Source organism: Mustelus asterias, unplaced genomic scaffold, assembly GCF_964213995.1.
Source record: "Mustelus asterias unplaced genomic scaffold, sMusAst1.hap1.1 HAP1_SCAFFOLD_949, whole genome shotgun sequence".
Lineage (NCBI taxonomy): Eukaryota > Metazoa > Chordata > Chondrichthyes > Carcharhiniformes > Triakidae > Mustelus > Mustelus asterias.
Genome location: NW_027590895.1, coordinates 1891 through 22565, shown reverse-complemented (window position 1 = coordinate 22565; position 20675 = coordinate 1891). Strand labels below are relative to the sequence as shown.

At 57.6% G+C, this 20675-nt stretch overlaps 1 protein-coding gene across 1 annotated transcript in view; it reads left to right on the top strand.

The window, feature by feature from the left end:
- polr3glb (RNA polymerase III subunit GL b) overlaps positions 1-19057 on the top strand; it is a 34049-nt gene extending 14992 nt beyond the window's left edge. Inside the window, exons 5-7 of the mRNA XM_078205728.1 lie at positions 3444-3517; positions 14672-14782; positions 17083-19057. Of these exons, the coding sequence (XP_078061854.1) occupies positions 3444-3517; positions 14672-14782; positions 17083-17169 (272 nt within the window). The 3' untranslated portion in view covers positions 17170-19057. The remainder of the gene's footprint in view (positions 1-3443; positions 3518-14671; positions 14783-17082) is intronic.
- The last annotated feature ends 1618 nt before the right edge of the window (positions 19058-20675 follow it).

Below are 20675 nucleotides of genomic sequence, written 5' to 3'. Positions count from 1 at the left end.
CCCACACTGTCCTGACACAGCCAGACGACAGACAGACACCACACCGTCCCGACAGACCCAGCCTACAGACAGACACTTACAACCTCCCGACAGTCCCAGACTGCAAACAGACACACACTCCTGACAGACCCAGATTACAGACAGACACCACACCGTCCCGACAGACCCAGACTGCAGACAGACACCACACCATCCTGACAGACCCAGACTACAGACAGACACCACACCGTCCCAACAGACCCAGACTACAGACAGACACCACACCATCCCAACAGACGCAGACTACAGACAGATACCACACCATCCTGACGACCCAGACTGCAGACAGACACCACACCGTCCCAACAGACGCAGACTACAGACAGATACCACACCCTCTCTACAGACCCAGACTACAGACAGACACCACACCATCCCGACAGACCCAGACTGCAGACAGGCGCTAACACCTTCCAGACAGACCCAGACTACAGACAGACGCTTACACCCTCCTGACAGACCCAGACTACAGACAGACACCACACCCTCTCGACCGTCCCAGACTACAGACAGACGCACCGTCCCGACAGACCCAGACTACAGACAGACACCACACCGTCCCGACAGACCCAGACTACAGACAGACACCACACCGATCCTGACAGACCCAGACTATAGACAGACACTGCACCGTCCCGACGGACCCAGACGACAGACAGACACCACACTGTCCTGACAGGCGCAGGCTACAGACAGACACCACAGCGTCCTGACACACGCAGACTATAGACAGACACCACACCGTCCCGACAGACCCAGACTACAGACAGATACCACCCCATCCTGACGACCCAGACTACAGACAAATACCACACCATCCCGACAGACCCAGACTACAGACACACACTGCACCGTCCCGACAGACCCAGACTACAGACAGACACCACACCATCCTGACAGACCCAGACTACAGACAGACACCACACCGTCCTGACAGAGCCAGACTACAGCCAGACACCACACCATCCTGACAGACCCAGACTACAGACAGACACCACACCGTCCCGACAGACCCAGCCTACAGACAGACACTTACAACCTCCCGACAGTCCCAGACTATAGACAGACACTGCACCGTCCGACGGACCCAGACTACAGACAGACACCGCACCATCCTGATAGACACAGACTACAGACAGACACCGCACCATCCTGACAGACCCAGACTACAGACAGACACCGCACCGTCCTGACAGACCCAGACTACAGACAGACACCACACCATCCTGACAGACCCAGACTACAGACAGACACCGCACCGTCCTGACAGAGCCAGACTACAGACAGACACCGCATCGTCCTGACAGACCCAGACTACAGACAGATACCACTCCGTCCCGACAGAGCCAGACTACAGACAGACACCACACCGTCCTGACAGAGCCAGACTACAGACAGACACCGCATCGTCCTGACAGACCCAGACTACAGACAGATACCACTCCGTCCCGACAGAGCCAGACTACAGACAGACACCACACCGTCCTGACAGAGCCAGACTACAGACAGACACCGCATCGTCCTGACAGACCCAGACTACAGACAGATACCACACCATCCTGACAGACCCAGACTACAGACAGACACCGCACCGTCCTGACAGACCCAGACTACAGACAGACACCGCACCGTCCTGACAGAGCCAGACTACAGACAGACACTGCATCGTCCTGACAGACCCAGACTACAGACAGATACCACTCCGTCCCGACAGAGCCAGACTACAGACAGACACCGCACCGTCCTGACAGACCCAGACTACAGACAGATACCACTCCGTCCCGACAGAGCCAGACTACAGACAGACACCACACCGTCCTGACAGAGCCAGACTACAGACAGACACCACACCGTCCCGACAGAGCCAGACTACAGACAGATACTTACACCTTCCAGCACCGTTTGATATTTCTCTTGGTGCTGGTACCTGACCCATGACCTGTCCAGTCGGGCTGCCGTGTCCGCCTGTGGTTTCCCGATGGAGATTTGTTTTGTTTTAGGGGGGTTTATGGGGTAACAGGTGAATCTGGGCCCGGGTAACAACACAGGATGATGTTTATTGACTTTCTCAGGGTGTTTGACAAACCGTCACGGGTGGAGACATTTTTGCAAAACTGCAGCCACAAGGCCAGTCAGGGACTAAATTATCAACCGCGGGTCTGGGCAGACACAGCAGGACGAACAGCGAACAGTACAGCACAGGAACAGGCCCTTCGGCCCTCCAAGCCTGTGCCGATCATGATGCCTAAACTAAAACCGTACGCACTTACAGAGCCCGTATCCTCCCATTCCCATCCTATTCATGTATCCGTCTAGTTGCCCCTTAAATGCCGCTATCGTACCCGCTCCCACCCCCTCCCCGGGCAGCGCGTTCCAGACATTCACCACCCTCTGTGTAAAAAAACTTACCTCACACATCTCCTCTAAACTTTTCCCCACGCACCTTAAACCTGTGTCCCCGAGTACTTGATTCTTCCATCCGAGGAAAGAGCTTCTGACTATCCACTCTGTCCATGCCCCTCATAATCTTGTAAACCCCTATCAGGCCACCCCATCAACCTCCGTCGCTCCAGTGAGAACAAACCGAGTTTATCCAGGGATAAACAGAGTGATCCAGGGTGAGCAAATGTGTCTGATATTGATCGGGACCGGTTCCGGGCACACATCTTTTCACAGTAACTTCACTGCAGTGTTAATGTAAGCCGACTTGTGACACGAATAAATAAAGTTTTAAAACTTGAATCCCTCCATCCGATCATCAATGTTGGCCGCTACTAAGTGCTTTCCAACCTCCAGGAACTGGTGAATGCACGATACCGTTCCCACGTACACTGCGGGCTTCGATATGGCTAAAATGTCTGCTGTGTGACAATCAGGCACCTCAGGAAAGTCAAAATACAGACAATATCCACTGCACTAACCCCGACAAACTTGGCACAGTGGGTAGCACTGCTGCCTCACAGCGCCAGGGACCCGGGTTCGATTCCCATCTGGGGTCACTGTCTGTGTGGAGTCTGCACGTTCTCCCCGTGTCTGCGTGGGTTTCCTCCGGGTGCTCCGGTTTCCTCCCACAGTCCAAAAGATGTGCAGGTTAGGTGGATTGGCCGTGCTAAATTGCCCTTTCGTGTCCAAAGATGTGCTGGTTAGTTGCATTGGGGCCGTGCTAAATTCTCCCTCAGTGTAACCCGAACAAGTGCCGGAGTGTGGCGACTGGGGGGATTGCACCGTAACTTCATTGCAGTGTTAATGTAAGCCGACTTGCGACACTAATAAATAAATGAAAGAAGTTTATAAAAAGAGAATGAGGTTTGTCACACACCACCGTCTCTCTCTCTCTCTCTCCCTCCTCCTGTCGATGAATCTGTGCTGCCAGTGGCCTAATACCCTCTCAATTGTGTTTGCAGAGACCCCACTCTGCACAAGGAAGATCAAACCCAGAACAACAGTGGAGAAAGAAGAAATCATCAAAAAACTGGAGGTAAACTGGCAAAGTGCAGTAAGGAGTTACCAACAGTGTCCCCATGATGGAGAGAGTGTGGGGTCAGTGTGGGGAGAGTGTGTGGGTGGAGTCAGCGTGCGTCAGTGCGGGGAGAGAGTGTGGGGTCAGTGTGTCTCAGTGCAGGGAGAGAGTGTGGGGTCCGTGTGTGTCAGTGAGGGGATGGAGAGAGTGTGGGATCTGTGTATGTCAGTGCGGGGATGGAGAGAGTGTGGGGTCAGTGTGTGTCAGTGCGGGGAGAGAGTGTGGGGTCAGTGTGTGTCAGTGCGGGGAGAGAGTGTGGGGTCAGTGCGGGGAGAGAGTGTGGGGTCAGTGTGTGTCAGTGCGGGGAGAGAGTGTGGGGTCAGTGTGTGTCAGTGCGGGGAGAGAGTGTGGGGTCAGTGTGTGTCAGTGAGGGGAGAGAGTGTGGGGTCAGTGTGTGTCAGTGCGGGGATGGAGAGAGTGTGGAGTCAGTGTGTGTCAGTGCGGGGATGGAGAGAGTGTGGGGTCAGTGTGTGTCAGTGCAGGGATGGAGAGAGTGTGGGGTCAGTGTGTGTCAGTGCAGGGATGGAGAGAGCGTGGGGTCAGTGTGTGTCAGTGCGGGGAGAGAGTGTGGGGTCAGTGTGTGTCAGTGCGGGGAGAGAGTGTGGGGTCAGCGTGCGTCAGTGCGGGGAGAGAGTGTGCGGTCAGTGTGTGTCAGTGCGGGGAGAGAGTGTGGGGTCAGCGTGCGTCAGTGCGGGGAGAGAGTGTGGGGTCAGTGCGGGGAGAGAGTGTGGGGTCAGTGTGTGTCAGTGCGGGGAGAGAGTGTGGGGTCAGTGTGTGTCAGTGCGGGGAGAGAGTGTGGGGTCAGTGTGTGTCAGTGCGGGGATGGAGAGAGTGTGGGGTCAGTGTGTGTCAGTGCGGGGAGAGAGTGTGGGGTCAGTGTGTGTCAGTGCGGGGATGGAGAGAGTGTGGGGTCAGTGTGTGTCAGTGCGGGGAGAGAGTGTGGGGTCAGTGTGTGTCAGTGCGGGGAGAGAGTGTGGGGTCAGTGTGTGTCAGTGTGGGGAGAGAGTGTGGGGTCAGTGTGTGTCAGTGCGGGGAGAGAGTGTGGGGTCAGTGTGTGTCAGTGCGGGGATGGAGAGAGTGTGGGGTCAGTGTGTGTCAATGCAGGGATGGAGAGAGTGTGGGGTCAGTGTGTGTCAGTGCAGGGATGGAGAGAGCGTGGGGTCAGTGTGTGTCAGTGCGGGGAGAGAGTGTGGGGTCAGTGTGTGTCAGTGCGGGGAGAGAGTGTGGGGTCAGCGTGCGTCAGTGCGGGGAGAGAGCGTGGGGTCAGTGTGTGTCAGTGCGGGGAGAGAGTGTGGGGTCAGTGCGGGGAGAGAGTGTGGGGTCAGCGTGCGTCAGTGCGGGGAGAGAGTGTGGGGTCAGTGTGTGTCAGTGCGGGGAGAGAGTGTGGGGTCAGCGTGCGTCAGTGCGGGGAGAGAGTGTGGGGTCAGTGTGTGTCAGTGCGGGGAGAGAGTGTGGGGTCAGCGTGCGTCAGTGCGGGGAGAGAGTGTGGGGTCAGTGTGTGTCAGTGTGGGGAGAGAGTGTGGGGTCAGTGTGTGTCAGTGCGGGGAGAGAGTGTGGGGTCAGTGAGGGGAGAGAGTGTGGGGTCAGTGTGTGTCAGTGCGGGGAGAGAGTGTGGGGTCAGTGTGCGTCAGCGCAGGGAGAGAGTGTGGGGTCAGTGTGTGTCAGTGCGGGGAGAGAGTGTGGGGTCAGTGTGTGTCAGTGCGGGGATGGAGAGAGTGTGGGGTCAGTGTGTGTCAGTGCGGGTATGGAGAGAGTGTGGGGTCAGTGTGTGTCAGTGCGGGGAGAGAGTGTGGGGTCAGTGTGTGTCAGTGCGGGGAGAGAGTGTGGGGTCAGTGTGTGTCAGTGCGGGGATGGAGAGAGTGTGGGGTCAGTGTGTGTCAGTGCGGGGATGGAGAGAGTGTGGGGTCAGTGTGTGTCAGTGCGGGGAGAGAGTGTGGGGTCAGTGTGTGTCAGTGCGGGGAGAGAGTGTGGGGTCAGTGTGTGTCAGTGCGGGGATGGAGAGAGTGTGGGGTCAGTGTGTGTCAGTGCGGGGAGAGAGTGTGGGGTCAGTGTGTGTCAGTGCGGGGAGAGAGTGTGGGGTCAGTGTGTGTCAGTGCGGGGATGGAGAGAGTGTGGGGTCAGTGTGTGTCAGTGCGGGGAGAGAGTGTGGGGTCAGTGTGTGTGTCAGTGCGGGGAGAGAGTGTGGGGTCAGTGTGTGTCAGTGAGGGGAGAGAGTGTGGGGTCAGTGTGTGTGTCAGTGCGGGGAGAGAGTGTGGGGTCAGTGTGTGTCAGTGCGGGGAGAGAGTGTGGGGTCAGTGTGTGTCAGTGCGGGGAGATAGTGTGGGGTCAGTGTGTGTCAGTGCGGGGAGAGAGTGTGGGGTCAGTGAGGGGAGAGAGTGTGGGGTCAGTGTGTGTCAGTGCGGGGAGAGAGTGTGGGGTCAGTGTGTGTCAGTGAGGGGAGAGAGTGTGGGGTCAGTGTGTGTGTCAGTGCGGGGAGAGAGTGTGGGGTCAGCGTGCGTCAGTGCGGGGAGAGAGTGTGGGGTCAGTGTGTGTCAGTGAGGGGAGAGAGTGTGGGGTCAGTGTGTGTCAGTGCGGGGAGAGAGTGTGGGGTCAGCGTGCGTCAGTGCGGGGAGAGAGTGTGGGGTCAGTGTGTGTCAGTGCGGGGATGGAGAGAGTGTGGGGTCAGTGTGTGTCAGTGTGGGGAGAGAGTGTGGGGTCAGTGTGTGTCAGTGCGGGGATGCAGAGAGTGTGGGGTCAGTGTGTGTCAGTGTGGGGAGAGAGTGTGGGGTCAGTGTGTGTCAGTGCGGGGAGAGAGTGTGGGGTCAGCGTGCGTCAGTGCGGGGAGAGAGTGTGGGGTCAGTGTGTGTCAGTGCGGGGAGAGAGTGTGGGGTCAGTGTGTGTCAGTGCGGGGATGGAGAGAGTGTGGGGTCAGTGTGTGTCAGTGCGGGGATGGAGAGAGTGTGGGGTCAGTGTGTGTCAGTGCGGGGAGAGAGTGTGGGGTGCGTGTGTGTCAGTGCGGGGAGAGAGTGTGGGGTCAGTGTGTGTCAGTGCGGGGATGGAGAGAGTGTGGGGTCAGTGTGTGTCAGTACGGGGAGAGAGTGTGGGGTCAGTGTGTCTCAGTGCAGGGTGGAGAGAGTGTGGGGTCAGTGTGTGTCAGTGCGGGGATGGAGAGAGTGTGGGGTCAGTGTGTGTCAGTGAGGGGAGAGAGTGTGGGGTCAGTGTGTGTCAGTGCGGGGAGAGAGTGTGGGGTCAGTGTGTGTCAGTGCAGGGTGGAGAGAGTGTGGGGTCAGTGTGTGTCAGTGCGGGGATGGAGAGAGTGTGGGGTCAGTGTGTGTCAGTGCATGGATGGAGAGAGTGTGGGGTCAGTGTGTGTCAGTGCAGGGATGGAGAGAGTGTGGGGTCAGTGTGTGTCAGTGCGGGGATGGAGAGAGTGTGGGGTCAGTGTGTGTCAGTGCGGGGAGAGAGTGTGGGGTCAGTGTGTGTCAGTGTGGGGATGGAGAGAGTGTGGGGTCAGTGTGTGTCAGTGCGGGGAGAGAGTGTGGGGTCAGTGTGTGTCAGTGAGGGGAGAGAGTGTGGGGTCAGTGTGTGTGTCAGTGCGGGGAGAGAGTGTGGGGTCAGTGTGTGTCAGTGCGGGGAGAGAGTGTGGGGTCAGTGTGTGTCAGTGCGGGGAGTTAGTGTGGGGTCAGTGTGTGTCAGTGCGGGGAGAGAGTGTGGGGTCAGTGAGGGGAGAGAGTGTGGGGTCAGTGTGTGTCAGTGCGGGGAGAGAGTGTGGGGTCAGTGTGTGTCAGTGAGGGGAGAGAGTGTGGGGTCAGTGTGTGTGTCAGTGCGGGGAGAGAGTGTGGGGTCAGCGTGCGTCAGTGCGGGGAGAGAGTGTGGGGTCAGTGTGTGTCAGTGAGGGGAGAGAGTGTGGGGTCAGTGTGTGTCAGTGCGGGGAGAGAGTGTGGGGTCAGCGTGCGTCAGTGCGGGGAGAGAGTGTGGGGTCAGTGTGTGTCAGTGCGGGGATGGAGAGAGTGTGGGGTCAGTGTGTGTCAGTGTGGGGAGAGAGTGTGGGGTCAGTGTGTGTCAGTGCGGGGATGCAGAGAGTGTGGGGTCAGTGTGTGTCAGTGTGGGGAGAGAGTGTGGGGTCAGTGTGTGTCAGTGCGGGGAGAGAGTGTGGGGTCAGCGTGCGTCAGTGCGGGGAGAGAGTGTGGGGTCAGTGTGTGTCAGTGCGGGGAGAGAGTGTGGGGTCAGTGTGTGTCAGTGCGGGGATGGAGAGAGTGTGGGGTCAGTGTGTGTCAGTGCGGGGATGGAGAGAGTGTGGGGTCAGTGTGTGTCAGTGCGGGGAGAGAGTGTGGGGTGCGTGTGTGTCAGTGCGGGGAGAGAGTGTGGGGTCAGTGTGTGTCAGTGCGGGGATGGAGAGAGTGTGGGGTCAGTGTGTGTCAGTACGGGGAGAGAGTGTGGGGTCAGTGTGTCTCAGTGCAGGGTGGAGAGAGTGTGGGGTCAGTGTGTGTCAGTGCGGGGATGGAGAGAGTGTGGGGTCAGTGTGTGTCAGTGAGGGGAGAGAGTGTGGGGTCAGTGTGTGTCAGTGCGGGGAGAGAGTGTGGGGTCAGTGTGTGTCAGTGCAGGGTGGAGAGAGTGTGGGGTCAGTGTGTGTCAGTGCGGGGATGGAGAGAGTGTGGGGTCAGTGTGTGTCAGTGCATGGATGGAGAGAGTGTGGGGTCAGTGTGTGTCAGTGCAGGGATGGAGAGAGTGTGGGGTCAGTGTGTGTCAGTGCGGGGATGGAGAGAGTGTGGGGTCAGTGTGTGTCAGTGCGGGGAGAGAGTGTGGGGTCAGTGTGTGTCAGTGTGGGGATGGAGAGAGTGTGGGGTCAGTGTGTGTCAGTGCGGGGAGAGAGTGTGGGGTCAGTGTGTGTCAGTGAGGGGAGAGAGTGTGGGGTCAGTGTGTGTCAGTGCGGGGAGAGAGTGTGGGGTCAGTGTGTGTCAGTGAGGGGAGAGAGTGTGGGGTCAGTGTGTGTCAGTGCGGGGATGGAGAGAGCGTGGGGTCACTGTGTGTCAGTGCGGGGAGAGAGTGTGGGGTCAGTGTGTGTCAGTGCGGGGATGGAGAGAGTGTGGGGTCAGTGTGTGTCAGTGCGGGGATGGAGAGAATGTTGGCTCAGTGTGTGTCAGTGCGGGGAGAGAGTGTGGGGTCAGTGTGGGGAGAGAGTGTGGGGTCAGTGTGTGTCAGTGCGGGGAGAGAGTGTGGGGTCAGTGTGTGTCAGTGCAGGGTGGAGAGAGTGTGGGGTCAGTGTGTGTCAGTGAGGGGAGAGAGTGTGGGGTCAGTGTGTGTCAGCGCAGGGAGAGAGTGTGGGGTCAGTGTGTGTCAGTGCGGGGAGAGAGTGTGGGGTCAGTGTGCGTCAGTGCGGGGAGAGAGTGTGGGGTCAGTGTGTGTCAGTGAGGGGAGAGAGTGTGGGGTCAGTGTGTGTCAGTGCGGGGATGGAGAGAGTGTGGAGTCAGTGTGTGTCAGTGCGGGGAGAGAGTGTGGGGTCAGTGTGTGTCAGTGCGGGGAGAGAGTGTGGGGTCAGTGTGCGTCAGTGCGGGGAGAGAGTGTGGGGTCAGTGTGTGTCAGTGAGGGGAGAGAGTGTGGGGTCAGTGTGTGTCAGTGCGGGGATGGAGAGTGTGTGGGGTCAGTGTGTGTCAGTGCGGGGAGAGAGTGTGGGGTCAGTGTGTGTCAGTGCGGGGAGAGAGTGTGGGGTCAGTGTGTGTCAGTGCGGGGATGGAGAGAGTGTGGGGTCAGTGTGTGTCAGTGCGGGGAGAGAGTGTGGGGTCAGTGTGTGTCAGTGCGGGGATAGAGTGTGGGGTCAGTGTGCGTCAGTGCGGGGAGAGAGTGTGCGGTCAGTGTGTGTCAGTGCGGGGAGAGAGTGTGGGGTCAGTGTGTGTCAGTGAGGGGAGAGAGTGTGGGGTCAGTGTGGGGATGGAGAGAGTGTGGGGTCAGTGTGTGTCAGTGCGGGGAGAGAGTGTGGGGTCAGTGTGTGTCAGTGCGGGGAGAGAGTGTGGGGTCAGTGTGTGTCAGTGCGGGGATGGAGAGAGTGTGGGGTCAGTGTGTGTCAGTGCGGGGAGAGAGTGTGGGGTCAGTGTGTGTGTCAGTGCGGGGAGAGAGTGTGGGGTCAGTGTGTGTCAGTGAGGGGAGAGAGTGTGGGGTCAGTGTGTGTGTCAGTGCGGGGAGAGAGTGTGGGGTCAGTGTGTGTCAGTGAGGGGAGAGAGTGTGGGGTCAGTGTGTGTCAGTGCGGGGAGAGAGTGTGGGGTCAGTGTGTGTCAGTGCGGGGAGAGAGTGTGGGGTCAGTGAGGGGAGAGAGTGTGGGGTCAGTGTGTGTCAGTGCGGGGAGAGAGTGTGGGGTCAGTGTGTGTCAGTGAGGGGAGAGAGTGTGGGGTCAGTGTGTGTGTCAGTGCGGGGAGAGAGTGTGGGGTCAGCGTGCGTCAGTGCGGGGAGAGAGTGTGGGGTCAGTGTGTGTCAGTGAGGGGAGAGAGTGTGGGGTCAGTGTGTGTCAGTGCGGGGAGAGAGTGTGGGGTCAGCGTGCGTCAGTGCGGGGGAGAGTGTGGGGTCAGTGTGTGTCAGTGCGGGGAGAGAGTGTGGGGTCAGCGTGCGTCAGTGCGGGGAGAGAGTGTGGGGTCAGTGTGTGTCAGTGCGGGGATGGAGAGAGTGTGGGGTCAGTGTGTGTCAGTGTGGGGAGAGAGTGTGGGGTCAGTGTGTGTCAGTGCGGGGATGGAGAGAGTGTGGGGTCAGTGTGTGTCAGTGTGGGGAGAGAGTGTGGGGTCAGTGTGTGTCAGTGCGGGGAGAGAGTGTGGGGTCAGCGTGCGTCAGTGCGGGGAGAGAGTGTGGGGTCAGTGTGTGTCAGTGCGGGGAGAGAGTGTGGGGTCAGTGTGTGTCAGTGCGGGGATGGAGAGAGTGTGGGGTCAGTGTGTGTCAGTGCGGGGATGGAGAGTGTGTGGGGTCAGTGTGTGTCAGTGCGGGGAGAGAGTGTGGGGTGCGTGTGTGTCAGTGCGGGGAGAGAGTGTGGGGTCAGTGTGTGTCAGTGCGGGGATGGAGAGAGTGTGGGGTCAGTGTGTGTCAGTGCGGGGAGAGAGTGTGGGGTCAGTGTGTCTCAGTGCAGGGTGGAGAGAGTGTGGGGTCAGTGTGTGTCAGTGCGGGGATGGAGAGAGTGTGGGGTCAGTGTGTGTCAGTGAGGGGAGAGAGTGTGGGGTCAGTGTGTGTCAGTGCGGGGAGAGAGTGTGGGGTCAGTGTGTGTCTGTGCAGGGTGGAGAGAGTGTGGGGTCAGTGTGTGTCAGTGCGGGGATGGAGAGAGTGTGGGGTCAGTGTGTGTCAGTGCAGGGATGGAGAGAGTGTGGGGTCAGTGTGTGTCAGTGCAGGGATGGAGAGAGTGTGGGGTCAGTGTGTGTCAGTGCGGGGATGGAGAGAGCGTGGGGTCAGTGTGTGTCAGTGCGGGGAGAGAGTGTGGGGTCAGTGTGTGTCAGTGCGGGGAGAGAGTGTGGGGTCAGTGTGTGTCAGTGCAGGGATGGAGAGAGTGTGGGGTCAGTGTGTGTCAGTGCGGGGATGGAGAGAGTGTGGGGTCAGTGTGTGTCAGTGCGGGGAGAGAGTGTGGGGTCAGTGTGTGTCAGTGTGGGGATGGAGAGAGTGTGGGGTCAGTGTGTGTCAGTGCGGGGAGAGAGTGTGGGGTCAGTGTGTGTCAGTGCGGGGAGAGAGTGTGGGGTCAGTGTGTGTCAGTGCGGGGAGATAGTGTGGGGTCAGTGTGTGTCAGTGAGGGGAGAGAGTGTGGGGTCAGTGTGTGTCAGTGCGGGGATGGAGAGAATGTGGGGTCAGTGTGTGTCAGTGCGGGGAGAGAGTGTGGGGTCAGTGTGTGTCAGTGCGGGGATGGAGAGAGTGTGGGGTCAGTGTGTGTCAGTGCGGGGATGGAGAGAGTGTGGGGTCAGTGTGTGTCAGTGCGGGGAGAGAGTGTGGGGTCAGTGTGTGTCAGTGAGGGGAGAGAGTGTGGGGTCAGTGTGTGTCAGTGAGGGGAGAGAATGTTGGCTCAGTGTGTGTCAGTGCGGGGAGAGAGTGTGGGGTCAGTGTGGGGAGAGAGTGTGGGGTCAGTGTGTGTCAGTGCAGGGAGAGAGTGTGGGGTCAGTGTGTGTCAGTGCAGGGTGGAGAGAGTGTGGGGTCAGTGTGTGTCAGTGAGGGGAGAGAGTGTGGGGTCAGTGTGTGTCAGCGCAGGGAGAGAGTGTGGGGTCAGTGTGTGTCAGTGCGGGGAGAGAGTGTGGGTTCAGTGTGTGTCAGTGAGGGGAGAGAGTGTGGGGTCAGTGTGTGTCAGTGCGGGGATGGAGAGAGTGTGGAGTCAGTGTGTGTCAGTGCGGGGACAGAGTGTGGGGTCAGTGTGTGTCAGTGCGGGGAGAGAGTGTGGGGTCAGTGTGCGTCAGTGCGGGGAGAGAGTGTGGGGTCAGTGTATGTCAGTGAGGGGAGAGAGTGTGGGGTCAGTGTGTGTCAGTGCGGGGATGGAGAGTGTGTGGGGTCAGTGTGTGTCAGTGCGGGGAGAGAGTGTGGGGTCAGTGTGTGTCAGTGCGGGGAGAGAGTGTGGGGTCAGTGTGTGTCAGTGCGGGGATGGAGAGAGTGTGGGGTCAGTGTGTGTCAGTGCGGGGAGAGAGTGTGGGGTCAGTGTGTGTCAGTGCGGGGATAGAGTGTGGGGTCAGTGTGCGTCAGTGCGGGGAGAGAGTGTGGGGTCAGTGTGTGTCAGTGCGGGGAGAGAGTGTGGGGTCAGTGTGTGTCAGTGAGGGGAGAGAGTGTGGGGTCAGTGTGTGTCAGTGCGGGGATGGAGAGAGTGTGGGGTCAGTGTGTGTCAGTGCGGGGAGAGAGTGTGGGGTCAGTGTGTGTCAGTGCGGGGATAGAGAGAGTGTGGGGTCAGTGAGGGGAGAGAGTGTGGGGTCAGTGTGTGTCAGTGCGGGGAGAGAGTGTGGGGTCAGTGTGTGTCAGTGCGGGGAGAGAGTGTGGGGTCAGTGTGTGTCAGTGCGGGGAGAGAGTGTGGGGTCAGTGTGTGTCAGTGCGGGTAGAGAGTGTGGGGTCAGTGTGTGTCAGTGCAGGGTGGAGAGAGTGTGGGGTCAGTGTGTGTCAGTGCGGGGAGAGAGTGTGGGGTCAGTGTGTGTCAGTGCGGGGAGAGAGTGTGGGGTCAGTGTGTGTCAGTGCGGGGATGGAGAGAGTGTGGGGTCAGTGTGTGTCAGTGCGGGGATGGAGAGTGTGTTGGCTCAGTGTGTGTCAGTGCGGGGAGAGAGTGTGGGGTCAGTGTGTGTCAGTGCGGGGATGGAGAGAGTGTGGGGTCAGTGTGTGTCAGTGCGGGGATGGAGAGAGTGTGGGGCCAGTGTGTGTCAGTGCAGGGATGGAGAGAGTGTGGGGTCAGTGTGTGTCAGTGCGGGGAGAGAGTGTGGGGTCAGTGTGTGTCAGTGTGGGGAGAGAGTGTGGGGTCAGTGTGTGTGTCAGTGCGGGGAGAGAGTGTGGGGTCAGTGTGTGTGTCAGTGCGGGGAGAGAGTGTGGGGTCAGTGTGTGTCAGTGCGGGGATGGAGAGAGTGTGGGGTCAGTGTGTGTCAGTGCGGGGATAGAGAGAGTGTGGGGTCAGTGAGGGGAGAGAGTGTGGGGTCAGTGTGTGTCAGTGCGGGGAGAGAGTGTGGGGTCAGTGTGTGTCAGTGCGGGGATGGAGAGTGTGTTGGCTCAGTGTGTGTCAGTGCGGGGAGAGAGTGTGGGGTCAGTGTGTGTCAGTGCGGGGATGGAGAGAGTGTGGGGTCAGTGTGTGTCAGTGCGGGGATGGAGAGAGTGTGGGGTCAGTGTGTGTCAGTGCGGGGATGGAGAGAGTGTGGGGTCAGTGTGTGTCAGTGCAGGGATGGAGAGAGTGTGGGGTCAGTGTGTGTCAGTGCGGGGAGAGAGTGTGGGGTCAGTGTGTGGAGAGAGTGTGGGGTCAGTGTGTGTGTCAGTGCGGGGAGAGAGTGTGGGGTCAGTGTGTGTGTCAGTGCGGGGAGAGAGTGTGGGGTCAGTGTGTGTCAGTGCGGGGAGAGAGTGTGGGGTCAGTGTGTGTCAGTGCGGGGAGAGAGTGTGGGGTCAGTGTGTGTCAGTGTGGGGAGAGTGTATGGGGTCAGTGTGTGTCAGTGTGGGGAGAGTGTGGGGTCAGTGTGCGTCAGTGCGGGGAGAGAGTGTGGGGTCAGTGTGTGTCAGTGCGGGGAGAGAGTGTGGGGTCAGTGTGTGTCAGTGCGGGGATGGAGAGTGTGTGGGGTCAGTGTGTGTCAGTGCGGGGAGAGAGTGTGGGGTCAGTGTGTGTCAGTGCGGGGAGAGAGTGTGGGGTCAGTGTGTGTCAGTGCGGGGAGAGAGTGTGGGGTCAGTGTGTGTCAGTGCGGGGAGAGAGTGTGGGGTCAGTGTGTGTCAGTGCGGGGAGAGAGTGTGGGGTCAGTGTGTGTCAGTGCGGGGAGAGAGTGTGGGGTCAGTGTGTGTCAGTGCGGGGATGGAGAGAGTGTGGGGTCAGTGTGTGTCAGTGAGGGGAGAGAGTGTGGGGTCAGTGTGTGTCAGTGCGGGGAGAGAGTGTGGGGTCAGTGCGGGGTCAGTGCGGGGGAGAGTGTGGGGTCAGTGTGTGTCAGTGCGGGGAGAGAGTGTGGGGTCAGTGCGGGGAGAGAGTGTGGGGTCAGTGTGTGTCAGTGCGGGGAGAGAGTGTGGGGTCAGTGTGTGTCAGTGCGGGGAGAGAGTGTGGGGTCAGTGTGTGTCAGTGCGGGGAGAGAGTGTGGGGTCAGTGTGTGTCAGTGAGGGGAGAGAATGTTGGCTCAGTGTGTGTCAGTGCGGGGAGAGAGTGTGGGGTCAGTGCGGGGAGAGAGTGTGGGGTCAGTGTGGGGAGAGAGTGTGGGGTCAGTGTGTGTCAGTGCGGGGAGAGAGTGTGGGGTCAGTGTGTGTCAGTGCGGGGAGAGAGTGTTTTCTCAGTGTGTGTCAGTGCGGGGATGGAGAGAGTGTGGGGTCAGTGTGTGTCAGTGCGGGGATGGAGAGAGCGTGGGCTCAGTGTGTGTGTCAGTGCGGGGATGGAGAGAGTGTTGGCTCAGTGTGTGTGTCAGTGCGGGGTGCGGGGTCGGGGTTGGGGTTGGACTCTGAACTCGGTCCACTGTAAACTTGTTGATTCTTTGCCAGACGTTGGAACAGAAGGAGGAGGCTCACAGCTCTGACGAGGAGGAGGATCAGGAGAAGGAGGAGGATGAGAAGGAGAATGAGGAAGAATATGATGAGGAGGAATTTGAGGAGGTGGGGACCGACAGCAGATTGTTTTGTGGTGTTTTCCGATTGCCTCTATCTCCGAGACAGCCGTACCTCAGTGCCTGGCACCGCAAGGCCGCACTCTCCAATCTGTATCTCCCTTTCTCCCCAGCCTGTCCTGCCTGCCCTCTCACCCTGAGGTCACAGGAGATTCGCTGCAGCCCCTCATGCTCTTTGCAGCCCCTGATGTTCTTTGCAACCTCTGTCCAATTAGTCCCCCCCGACCCCCCATGTCCTTACAAGTTTTCTCCAATTCCCCGCCTTTTGAGAGTTCCTATTGAATCTGCTTCCAGCGCCCTTTCAGGCAGCGCCTTCCAGATCACAACAACTCGCTGCGTTTCCATCAAAATTCTTCCCATCTCCCTCCCTCTGGTCCTTTTCCCGATTCTCTCCAATCTGTGTCCCCCTCTGGTTTCCCCCTCTGGTTTCCCCCTCCCCTCCTGCCCAGTGGGAAACACTTTCTCCTCATTTATTCCATCCAAACCCCCCCCACACTCCCCCCTCTGTGATTCTGAATGCTGCCTTGATTAAATCCACCCCTTCTCCGCTCCGAGGGGGGGTGACCCCAGCTTCTCCCAGTCTGTCTCCATGTGAACTGAAGCTCCCCCCCCTCCCCCCTCATCCCTGCTCCCGTTCTGGAGGGAATTCTACTCCTCACCCTCTCTCTCCCAGGGGTTTGGAATGGGACACAATATCCAGTTGGGAATCTAATTCTGCAAAAATCAATGTATATAACTCTGGCTCCATTTTCAAAGCCAAGCATGCTGGAAGTGTTTGAAACCTTGGTGTACATTTATTGCCCATCCCTAGTTGCCCTTGGAGGGCAGTTGAGAGTCAACCACATTGCTGTGGCTCTGGAGTCACATGTCGGCCAGACCGGGGTAAGGACGGCAGATTTCCTTCCCTAAAGGGAACCAGATGGGTTTTTCCCACAATGGGTCATCGGTAGATTCTTAATCCCAGATATTTTTTATTGAATTCAAATTCCACCGTCTGCCGTGGTGGGATTTGAACCCAGGTCCCTGGAGCATTATCCTGGCTCTCTGGATTCCTAGTCCCCCCCACCCCCTGAGCAAACAGCCAATCATGGGAAATAGGAGCAAGAATAGGCCATTCGGCCCTTCGAGCCTGCTCCACCATTCATTTTGATCATGGCTGATGATTGAGTTCAATATCCTGATTCCCCCCCTTCCCCCCATATCCCTCGATCCCTTCAGCCCCAAGAGCGAAATCTAATTTCTTCTTGAAATCACACAACGTTTTGGCCTCAACTACTTTCTGTGGGAGTGAATTCCACACATTCACCACCCTCTGGGTGAAGAAATTTCTCCTCACCTGTGTTCTAAAACGTTTACCCCTTATCCTCAACTATGACCCCTAGTTCTGGACTTCCCCACCATCGGGAACATTCTTAACTCCCTGCTTCCCACCCTGCCCTCGGCTGAGACAGTGCCATCGCTCGGCTGAGTTTACACACCTCCCCCAGTCCTTGGCTGAGACAGAGCTGCCCCCCCCCCCAACCCGCCCTTGTCTGCGTCACTCTGGAACGCGAGTGGAAGCTCTCACTGCTTCTCTGAGGGCTGCTGTCTCTCCTCACCTCTCTGGAGGGGGAGTTAGTGACTTATGTTCTTCGCTTTGGCGACCCCGGATATCGCCCCTGACCCAGGCGACCCTCGCCATCCCACCCCGGTATTGAGCTGTAACCGTGCGCGTGTGCGTGCACATGTGCGTGTACGTGTGTGTGCGCGCTTGTACACGTGTGTGCGCTTGTACACGTGTGTGTGCGTGGACGTGTGTATGTGTGTGCGTGGACATGTGTGCGTGTGTACATGTGTGTGTGTCCGTGTACATGTGTGCATGTACATTGTGTGTGTGTGTGCGTGTACATGTGTGTGCGTGTACATGTCCCTTGTGGGAATGGCTCCCATTGGTGATAGTTGGGCAGCACGGTGGTTGGCACTGCTGCCTCTCAGCGCCAAGGACGCGGGTACGATTCCTGGCTTGGGTCACTGTCTGTGCGGAGTCTGCACGTTCTCCCCGTGTCTGCGTGGGTTTCCTCCGGGTGCTCCGGTTTCCTCCCGCAATCCGAAAGACGTGCTGGTTAGGCGCGGTGGCTGTACTAAATTCTCCCTCAGTGTAACCCGAACAGGAGTGTGGCGACTCGGGGATTTTCACAGTAACTTCATTGCGGTGTTAATGTGAGCCGACTTGTGACACTGATAAATAAACTTCACTCTTGCTGCAAAGTGGAGTTATTTCAATTCCCTCCGGTTTGAATCTTTAAACAGGAGACGGACTACGTCATGTCGTACTTTGACAACGGTGAGCAGTTCGGGGGAGACAGTGATGACAACATGGATGAAGCAATCTACTGAGAGCGAGGGGAGTGGTTGAGGGGTTGAGGGGGGGGCTCCGGCCCTCCCATCCAGCCAGCCTCTGACGGACCGAACCGCCCCGCCGGCCGTTAATGCCGCCAGCCCCCCATCCCGCGACCCCACGCGAGAGACTTGGCGATTCTCCGGGAACCCGGGGCTGGCTCCACCTTCCCCGTTTGGATCCTCGGACAAGACCGAGAGTGGGTTCGGTTCCCGTGCGTGGGGGCCGGCGGCGGGGGGAAGATTCAGGCCTCGTGCAGTCTGAGCTGTCTCTGGGAAACTTGCGTTAATGTTTGTGTGTGAGTGTGTGTGTCGGTTAATGAAGGTTCCCTTTCGTTCGCGCTGTGTTTGGGTGCAGGCTGGGGTGTCTCAGTCTCCGTGGGTTTTCTGACCAAGCGCCAGGGGCACAGTGGATCTCTGGCATGGGTGAGTGATCAGGAATGGGTGAGGGATCTGCTGGTGACATTTCTCACACTGTCTAACATGGACCCCTCTTGCTAATCAGCACAGGCGTGTAACCCACACTCGATTGATCCGTCGGGACTTAGAGATTTGCAGCATGGAAACAGGCCCTTCGGCCCATCTCTTCCATGCCAACCAGCTTTCCTGAACTGAACTAGTCCCATTTTTTGATTGATTATTGTCACATGTATTGGGATACAGTGAAAAGCATTGTTTCTTGCGTGCTATACAGACAAAGCATACCATTCATAGAGAAGGAAAGGAGAGGGTGCAGAATGTAGTGTTACAGTCACAGCTAGGGTGCAGAGAAAGATCAACTTAGTGCGAGGTAGGTCCATTCAAAAGTCTGACGGCAGCAGGGAAGAAGCTGTTCTTGAGTCGGTTGGTGCGTGACCTCAGACTTTTGTATATTTTTCCCGATGGAAGAAGGTGGAAGAGAGAATGTCCGGGGTGCGTGGGGGTCCTTGATTATTTTTGGCTGCTTTTCCTGAGGCAGCGGGAAGTGTAGACGGAGTCAATGGATGGGAGGCTGGTTTGCACGATGGGACTGGGCTTTGTTCACAACCGTTTGTAGTTCCTTGCGGTCTTGGGCAGAGCAGGAGCCCATACCAAGCTGTGATACATCCGGAAAGGATGCTTTCTCTGGTGCATCTGTAAAAGTTGGTGAGAGTCGTAGCTGACATGCCAAATTTCCTTAGTCTTCTGAGAAAGTAGAGGCGTTGGTGGGCCGGTGTTTGGCCCGTATCCCTCCAAACCTTTCCCATCCACGTACCTATCCAAATGTCTTTTAAATGTTGTCATTGTAGCCACCTCTACCAACCTCTCTGGCAGCTCATTCCACACACGCACCACCCTCTGTGTGAAAAAGTTACTCTCTGGGGTCCCCTTTCCCCTCTCACCTTCAACCTCTGCCCTCTAGTTTTGCACTCCCTGTACCCTGGGGGAAAAGACCCTGGGCTATTAACCTTATCTACAGCCCTCACTGTCGCTGGGGTCAAAATCCTGGAACTCCCTCCCTAACAGCACTGTGGGTGTACCTACCCCACACACACAGGGACTGACTGATGTCCAATAACAATCCTGGAACTACCTCCCTAACAGCACTATGGGTGTACCTACCCCACACACACAGGGACTGACTGATGTCCAATAACAATACCGGAACTCCCTCCCGAGCAGCACTGTGGGTGTACCTACCCTACACACGGGGACTGACTGATGTCCAATAACAATCCTGGAACTCCCTCCCTAACAGCACTGTGGGTGTACCTACCCCACACACGGGGACTGACTGATGTCCAATAACAATCCTGGAGCTCCCTCCCTAACAGCACTGTGGGTGTACCTACCCCACACACGGGGACTGACTGATGTCCAATTACAATCCTGGAACTCCCTCCCGAACAGCACTGTGGGTGTACCTACCCCACACACACGGGGACTGACGTCCAATAACAATCCCGGAACTCCCTCCCTAACAGCACTGTGGTGTACCTACCCCACACACAGGGACTGACTGATGTCCAATAACAATCCTGGAACTCCCTCCCTAACAGCACTGTGGTGTACCTATCCCACACACAGGGACTGACTGATGTCCAATAACAATCCTGGAACTCCCTCCCTAACAGCACTGTGGTGTATCTATCCCACACACAGGGACTGACTGATGTCCAATAACAATCCTGGAACTCCCTCCCTAACAGCACAGTGGGTCTACCTACCCCACACACACGGGGACTGACTGATGTCCAATAACAATCCCGGAACTCCCTCCCTAACAGCACTGTGGTGTACCTACCCCACACACAGGGACTGACTGATGTCCAATAACAATCCCGGAACTCCCTCCCTAACAGCACTGTGGTGTACCTACCCCACACACAGGGACTGACTGATGTCCAATAACAATCCTGGAACTCCCTCCCTAACAGCACTGTGGTGTACCTATCCCACACACAGGGACTGACTGATGTCCAATAACAATCCTGGAACTCCCTCCCTAACAGCACTGTGGTGTACCTATCCCACACACAGGGACTGACTGATGTCCAATAACAATCCTGGAACTCCCTCCCTAACAGCACTGTGGTGTACCTATCCCACACACAGGGACTGACTGATGTCCAATAACAATCCTGGAACTCCCTCCCTAACAGCACTGTGGTGTACCTATCCCACACACAGGGACTGACTGATGTCCAATCACAATCCTGGAACTCCCTAACAGCACTGTGGTGTACCTATCCCACACACAGGGACTGACTGATGTCCAATAACAATCCTGGAACTCCCTCCCTAACAGCACAGTGGGTGTACCTACCCCACACAGGGACTGCAGCGGGTTCAAGATGGCGGCTCACCCACCACCTTCTCGAGGGGGCGATTTAGGGATGGGGAGTGAAAGTTGGGGCCTGGCCCGCGACAGAATGACTGTTTTGAAAAGCTGCATTGTTACTCTGAGTTGGCAATGAATGGCCAGGGAGATTGGGAATCAGCAGCTTGTTATTCTGGCTCTGTTTGTGCTCAGTGAGAGAGAGGCTGGCCAGCCGTAACCCCCGACCCCGGGGCTGAGTGTCACCGGCTTAACATTCCCCACCCACGTCCATCCCCAGTGTCTTGCTAGTGCCCTGGTGTTACTGTTTTAATCCCAGTACCCTGTTGGGTCCCCGGTGCTGCCACTCTGTCCCCGGTGCTGCCACTCTCTGCCCAGGTCCCCGGTGCTGCCACTCTCTGCCCAGGTCCCCAGTGCTGCCACTCTCTGCCCAGGTCTGGGAGGAATGGTTTTGTGTTGTACAAAGTGTTTTCAGTGTTTGTACAGATTTTAACCTCTATTAATAAAGGAATCTTTTCTACTGCGTCCTTGTCAGAAACCAGCTTGTCAAGAGGCATGTTTCTTCACATCAGGAAGAGGGGGGCCCCGGCTCAGAGCTCCGGCTCGCCGAGACAGGGCTATGGGGAGAGAGCGGGGCAGTGGGATCAGTCTGGGATCGATACAGTTGCGCGAGGCTCTGTCACTTTTTGTGATGCACTGCATGGTTAAA